Here is a 7,977-nt window from a genome sequence, read left to right on the forward strand (position 1 = left end):
CGATTGAGAGCCATTTCGACGTCTGAAATTTTGTCCCAGAGACTAATAAAGCTCAGTCCTTTCTCTAGGAATGCACTGTTTACCAACAGAGTTCAAAAGTCAAAGTAGATTCAGAGAATAGTGCAGTAAAAGCAAATAAAGAACCACCAAGACACAAAGGCAGAGAGAGCGGGGTTAATTCTGCTTGGTGGTCAAGAAAACTTCATGAAAAGATTTTCTCATCTCTGTCTTCTTGACCAAAACTAAAAGCAATTATTTAAAAGAGGCAACTGAGATCCACCTGCAGTTTGGTTCCTCATGGTTCACAGCAGAATCCATTCTGCTGAGTTCTGTGCTCTTTGAGTTCCATGACTTAAAAGAGACTGTGTTGTGGAAGGAGGCAGCAGTAATCATGGATATCCCCACCACTTTGAGGTCTCTAATCCCAACTCCCTCCAGCTAAATGTATTTCTTTAGAAATATTTTTTAAAAAATCAGAAACTGAAGCACAACCAGTTCCTTCAAGCCCCAGGGATCCCAAGCTTGCCCAATGTAAATTGGAAGGGGATGGATTCTGAACTCCAGGAAGCTAATTGAAGCCCTTGGCAGAAATCCTAAAGGTAGTAGGTAATTGGCACCTTGTCCTTTTCAGTGTAGATACCGCCCATGAGAGGGTTACCTCTAGGGTGCTGGTTGATTAGCATCCTTAGAAGACAAGGCAGTTAAGTAGAAATTGGTTCCCTGAAGATTCCCATGTCCCAAATTCAAGGGTCCCCACCAACCAGAGAAAAATTGTTTTCATATGGTCCAGTGAGGGACACTCTTTGGGCAACAGTATCATAAACAGCTCCATTAAATGAAGCAAAACTTCATTATCAGGTTTTCTTAGCTAAAAAAAAGCAACGTAAGATTAAATTATCACTAGAGTTAGAAAATATATTTTTAATTGAAACCAAACTAATTTGATTTGCCTTTGGCTAATATTTCTTCAAGAGAAACTCTCTTTCTGAAAATTATTATAAATTTGAGAGCTATGTCCAGTTTGTCTAGGACCAGATAAAATGAACTACACTGAGAAGAGAGATGTTAACATTTTATGATCAAAAATAATTGTACAGAAGTGAGATTCTACATATATCACTCACAAGAGAATCAATTATTCTTAGCTGGTGATAAGGTTTGGATCTGTGTCCCTGTCCAAATCTCATGTTGAATTATAATTCCCAGTGTTGGAAGAGGACGCCTGGTGGAAGGTGATTGGATCATGGAGGCAGTTTCTCATGAATGGTTTAGAACCATCCCCTTGTTGCCTTGGTGCTGTTCTCATGATGGTGAGTGAGTTTTCAGGAGATTTGGTTGCTAAAAAGCGTGTAGCATTGGCCCTCTCTCTCTCTCTCTCGCTCGCTCCTGCTCCCACTGTGTGAGATGCCTCGCCACCCCTTTGCCTTCTGCCATAATTGGAAGCTTCCTAAGGCCTCCCCAGAAGCAGAAGCCGAAGCCACTACGCTTCCCGTACAGCCTGCAGAAGCGCAAGCTAATTAAATTTCTTTTCTTTATAAATTACCCAGTCTCAGGTATTTCTTTATAGTGGTGCGAGAACGAACTAATACAGCTAGTGATGCTGGGATTGCAAGGGAGTGGTAGGCCAGAACTGCTGAATCCAGAAAGAAATAGAGAAATTAAAGAACAAAGTTCCCTGGCCCACAGGGAAGCCCAGCGGAATGCTATCAATTCTGAATAACCATGCTCCTGTACACTCTCAGGCACTTAACCATTTTCACATCCCAAAAATCTTATTTGAAGTAGACTAGTTTAGTCTCATTATCTTTATTCTACAGATGAAAAGTAAAGCTTGGAGAGCTTAAATGACTTGGCTATCATCACACAGGTTGGAGATGGCAAATTTTGGCCTCATCCCAAGTCTTGATTCCTAGTCTGTACTTTTTCTCCATACTACACTGCCTCTATATTAGAGCTGAAAAGATTGTTCCAGAAATATCTCTGGTGGAGTCCAGAGGGTCTTCAACCTGAATCAAAGGAGATTAAGGGAAATATAGATAGCTAATTTTTTCTTTTTAAAGAAAAATCCTCAAACTTACATAAAAGTAGAGAATTGGTATTATGATCTTCTGTATACCCATCACCTAGCTCCAGCACCTCTCAGCAACCCACAGTTACACTGGAGGCCTAGGGAGAGACTCAGTGGTGCTTAGGTAGAAAGGATCCAGCTTTACCAAGACATAATGGAGCTCATGGTGTAAGAAGCCTTCAAGGGTCACAGCGACTTGAAAGAGAATAAGAATAGATATATCTGGAATAGACTGTGATTTAAACCTAAGTCTAGCTAAACCAAATACTGTGTTGTACCCAATGTGTATCATTCATGTGTGAATTCCAGGATTTCCTTATACACAAGCTGACACTTCAAAAATAGCCCAGGATGTCTATAGTATTGTAGGGCCACAGAGAGCAGTGTGGCATTTATTACATGTCAAAAGAAGAAAGGCCGTGCCACATCACACCTAACTTTTCTGAAGCCCCAGTAACATCCCACAGTTACCACACCACCCCACTTTACATCAATCGCCTACTTGGAAAACAATTTTCTACGTTTTATTTCTAAAATCTTTACTAGTAAAATGTGAAAACTAAACAATATCAAGAAAACCTCAATATTAATTAAAGAAGTTAGTTTCATTACCTATAATGATTTTTTTTAAATAAAGAATTCATACAAACTTCATTTCTTACCGATACTTTGTTTTCTTGTTGTGTATCTGACTCTAAACTTCCAGATGTCATGCTGAAAAAAAGTCAACGTTTAGAATTCCAAAATTTTATTTCAGGCACTCATGTGCACACACACACCCCCGCACCTACAATGAATAGATCATTACACTGTAACATTTAAAATAAATTTTCTAAAGTATTTCCTCCAAATGTCAATTTCTGGACATTTCTAAGGGAAATAAAAATAATGGAATGTAAACTTTACTCGCAGAAGATAAAATATCCTTTAAAGGTTCTCTTGAGAATAAGTAGTCTGAACAGTACAATCTGTTCTGAAAACCTGAACAATCTTGTATTTCAACTAAAAAAAAAAAAAAGTGGGGAGAGGAAAGCATAACTCCTAAGAATCAGCAGACGTGGAGAATTCTTTGTCTCCTACACTGTTCTCTCTCCCTCTCTCTTCTCTCTCTATCTCCTGGATCATTTCCATTAGCTTATAAACATGTTGTTATTTATCATGCCTAGAGCCTTCTTACCACTTTAATTTCCACTTGATTATACTGACCTCTTTTGCTATTCAGGTTACAGCAAAACGATATTCTCACTGTCTCCAATTCCTTTCCTTCTAGTTTTCTTGCTTTTTTGCTAAAGCCACTGCAATTAGACTAGTACCACTACTAGTACCACTCCACAGAAACGGTACTTGTCCAATTCACCAGAGATCTCTGCATTCCTATACCCAGTGATTATTTTTCACAACTCGCCTTAACAGCTTTTGACATGACTCATCGCTCTCTCTCTGAAATACTTTCTTCACTCAGTTCCCAGCACATCCAAGGGCCCTGGATACTTTCTTTAAGTCTCTCCACTTGGCTTACTCTTCCTTCCTTCTTGTCTTTGCTCAAATGTCACCACCTCAGTGGACCTACCATATGTATCTCATTTAAAATTTAACCCCTCACCTCATCACCATACTATTTTCTCTGTGATACTTACCACATTCTAACATACTATATAGTTTTCTTATTTATTATATTTTTTGTGTCATCTCTCAACTGAAAATGTAAACTCCTTGAAGACAGGAATTTTTTTCTGTTGTTTTTTTTACTGTACCCTCAGCAACTTGAAGAAGGATAGGATGGTCAACAAATATTTGTTGAAGAAATAAATGAATTATCTAATAAACCTCATAGATGTAATAGATTCCTTTCTATTGTTGCCAATCAATGAAGCCTTACTTTTTTTTTTTTTTTTCTGAGATGGCGTCTTGCTCTGTCGCCCAGGCTGGAGTGCAGTGGCACAATCTCGGCTCACTGCCTCCGCTTCCTGGGTTCAAGTGATTCTCCTGCCTCAGCCTCCCAAATAACTGGGATTACAGGCGCATGCCACCACGCCTAGCTAATTTTTGTATTTTTGGTAGAGACAGGGTTTCACCATGTTGGCCAGGATGGTCTCAATCTCTTAACCTCGTGATCCACCCACCTCGGCTTCCCAAAGTGCTGGGATTACAGGCATGAGCCCCTGCGCCCGGCCAATAAAGCCTTACTTTTAAATCCCAAGGTACTTTTATTATTTTCTATCCCACTATCTTCCTCGTGAATACATTGTTTTATTTCCATATTTCTGTGCACATTTCTCTCTTTTACTCACTTTTCAAAAAATTTGAAACCATTTACAAATGTTCACAAGGTAATCAGTGACTACTGAACAAAATTAATTAAGTTCTCACTTAGTGGAAGGAGACACTGGGGCTCTAAGAGATGTAATTGCTTTTCTCGCACGACAGCCAAATCAGCAAAAAAACAGTTTTTTGGTACCTTCTACTTGACAACACCTCTTTATCATGAAATGGAAAACAAACTCTTGGTCATCACAGTTGCTGGACAAACCAAAAAATGGCTTTAAAGGATCTTAATAAACTGAGCCCTCTAACGAATTTCATCTTCTGTCAGTGACACTCACCAAACGGATGTTTTCCCTCAACTGTACGGCCTAATAGTCCAGAGTGTGTGTTTGTCCTTTTCTTAGTTGTTTCCTCTGGCCAGAACACTCATACTCTCTTCTCTGCTTGTTGAAATCTTACATTTCCTTACACCATAAATCAAATGCTGCCTCTCCCTGAAGAGGCAGAAGTATTTCTTGCCTTTGTATTCCACAAACAGGTTTTGGACATCCACGTCTTGCAGCCCTTATTATGGTTCATGACGTATGTGATTATTTCTCTACCTGTGTTTTGCATTTCTCAGTGACACCCTCATAGAGGACAAGGACTGTGCTTCGTTTGTTTTTTATGCTGGGCAAGAAAGTCATATTCAGTCACCGAATGAAACCAAACAAAACAAAATATGTGAGTGCAATACCCTTATGTGCATACTCAGATGTGCCACAAATGCATCACAGAAAGTACAATTTGCGACTACTTTTAAATAATAATGCCTGAAACAAAACTGGTGATTTAAAAATGAGAGCTTTGGCTGCCTGACAATTATATTTAAAGGTCATGAGTCTTGGCCTCAGAGTAACCATGGTAACCCAGCATACACAGGAGAAGTCATGTTGTACAATAATTAAGGGGGGAAGAAAGCTTTAGAAAGCCTATTAGCTTTGAGATAAAGACAAGATATAATTAACAAATGTGTTTATAAAGTTTGTTTTTATTGCATTGTTTTCTTACTTCAGGGTTCATTGGAAACCTGGAAAAACTTCTTTAAATTTCTATTGGCAGGGAGTAATGATACGGCATTTTTCTCAGTGCGTTATAAGAACATTGAAATTTCTTTCCTTTAAATGAAATGTCTTTCTATCTGATTTCTAAACTTTTTACTCCATGCTTTATGTCAAATTGGAGGACTAGTCACCAATTAGTCTGGGTGAATGATTTATTTATTTATTTATTTATTTTAGACGGAGTCTCGCTCTGTCGCCCAGGCTGGAGTGCAGTGTCGCGATCTAGGCTCACTGCAAGCTCCACCTCCAGGGTTCATGCCATTCTCCTGCCTCAGCCTCCTGAGTAGCTGGGACTACAGATGCCTGCCACCACGCTCAGCTAATTTTTTGTATTTTGTTTAGTAGAGATGGGGCTTCACCGTGTTAGCCAGGATGGTCTCGATCTCCTGACCTTGTGATACGCCCGCCTCGGCCTCCCAAAGTGCTGGGATTATAGGCATGAGCCACCACGCCTGGCCTAAATGATTCTAATAAAATTGGTTAGGAAATACAGCTACGGAGCACTTAATTTTTATAGGAGAGGATTTCCTGGGAAAATTCTGTTTTGTTCCTTAGATTAACTGCATCCAGGGCCTGACTCTCCCTTACTCAGACAACATGGGAGCAAGTTCCCATTCAGTTTATGTAAACTGTGGAGAAGGTCTGTCTCAAGGGCATGAGAAGAGAAAAGTGGAAGGGAAAGGAGAAGGGAAGGCAAACAAGACACATGGGACCAGTTTGTTCCTTCCTTAGAAGTGAAGAAGCTGAACTGAAGTCACCTACAGATCAACAAGAATAGCGTGACCCTCCCCTGTCTCCTGCCTCAAAAGCCTGGCTTTCTACCTGCACAGAACACTCAGCTCCATACACCAGGAGTAAAAAATACTAACAATAATTTACAGAGAGAGCAAAGTCCTGCTTTTCACTTGTTTTTTTCTGCTGATTGTACACTGGGCTATTCATTTGAAAGTTGTTAATCACAGGGCATTTTCCCTCCATTTGGTAACTTTATGTTCAACTCCCCAATTGTATACATATTTATATGTTATCTCTTTAGCTGCTTTGTTCTGGGAAAATAAAAGAAAATGAGTGTTTGCTAAATTTCATTAGCTTTAATAAATGGATAAAGCCTTACTCCCTCCCATAGACTATTTAATTTTTGAGGCTTATGGAATCCTTTGCGCAAATAAACAACATTTTACATAAAATCTTAGATTTGTGAATTTCTCATATCATCCACAGACCATAGACCCAAGATGAAAAGCAAATAAGAACAAGGATTGCACATTCACATAAGGAAAATACGTTTTAAAACTTAACGAAGCAGGCCAGATGCGGTGACTCACGCCTATAATCCCAGCACTTTGGGAGGCCAAGGTGGGCGGGTCCCCTGAGGTCAGGAGCTCAAGACCAGCCTGGCCAACATGGTGAAACCCTGTCTCTACAAAAATACAAAAAGTAGCTGGGCATGATGGCAGATGCCTGTAATCCCAGCTACTCAGCAGGCTGAATTGGGAGAAATCACTTGAACCCGGGAGGCAGAAATTGCAGTGAGCCAAGATCGCTCCATTGCACTCCAGCCTGGATGACAGAATGAGACTCTGTCTCAAAAACAAACAAACAAACAAACAAAAACTTTAAAAAGCAGAACTATGGTTGCATGTGAACATCCCACAAGGATACTGCCTTACAGGATGTAGCTCCTGCTACAGAGATGTGGCCACCTCTCACTCAAGATTTAAAAGAAAATTATAAATGGAAGATATTTCCACATTTGAAAGGGAAATGAGTATGGTGTCAACATGCAAAATTTCTAGTTATTAAATGCAGATCAATTAGAGAAGTGAACTGTACTTCCATATTTCTAGCCACCATTGATCTAGGTTTTTATGTGGGGAACATGTAGAGGAGGAATGACCCAGCTTTTTGTGTGTGCATCTCTTGGCAAGAGAGTAGTGAAGATGACATTTCATTTCAACTGAAAGAAGGCTGGCTTCATACCCTCCCCGTTCCCACATCAGTAAAATGGCTGTGGTGGGTGAGTGCGTGATTTTTAGAAGACCAAGTAAGGGACAATTTATTTGTTCAACAAATATTTATTGAACCCCTACTGTGTGTCAGGCCATGCCCTATGATCTGGGAAGACAGCAGCTTTCAAAGAAAGTGGCCACTCTCCAGGAAAGGATAAAAAGTCTGTCTGTTGTTATTCCCCAGACTTTAAAGAAAGATTTTCTTTGAAGTACTGAGTCAAAGCTACTTTATCCAGAAATTCCCATGAATTATTTTGGGATGAGAGGAGCTGGGAACTCACCTGCTTCTCTCTGGGGTGTCAGGCTCTGGGATCAAAGATTTCTTGCTATGGCATTGTCCCATCTCAAGCCAGGCCCATTGGGATCCCCTGTCCCTGGGACAGAAGTCAATAGGCATCATTCCTTAGAGTTTTAGAATCCCTGCTATTGCTCTGCTGTCCCTTGTTGCTAGGCTACCACAATGGCTGTGGAAAAGACAGTTAACTTCCCAAAGAAAAAAATCTCGGTTACAAAGCCGCAGTAACCTCTCAAA

At 40.0% G+C, this 7,977-nt stretch overlaps 1 protein-coding gene across 3 annotated transcripts in view; it reads right to left on the bottom strand.

The window, feature by feature from the left end:
• Positions 1-7,977, bottom strand: part of CCDC192 (coiled-coil domain containing 192) — a 257,820-nt gene that overhangs the window by 228,637 nt on the left and 21,206 nt on the right. Inside the window, exons 1-2 of one of the 3 annotated variants that reach the window (XM_032156534.2) lie at positions 7,727-7,843; positions 2,731-2,782 (exon numbers count right to left, since the gene is read on the bottom strand). In XM_032156534.2, the coding sequence (XP_032012425.2) occupies positions 2,731-2,782; positions 7,727-7,842 (168 nt within the window). In that variant the 5' untranslated portion in view covers position 7,843. Of the gene's footprint in view, positions 1-2,078; positions 2,188-2,730; positions 2,783-7,726; positions 7,844-7,977 lie in introns of those variants that run through there. The other 2 variants (XM_058440532.1, XM_058440533.1) reach the window with 2 other exon arrangements.

This window comes from Hylobates moloch, unplaced genomic scaffold, assembly GCF_009828535.3.
Source record: "Hylobates moloch isolate HMO894 unplaced genomic scaffold, HMol_V3 SCAFFOLD_6, whole genome shotgun sequence".
Lineage (NCBI taxonomy): Eukaryota > Metazoa > Chordata > Mammalia > Primates > Hylobatidae > Hylobates > Hylobates moloch.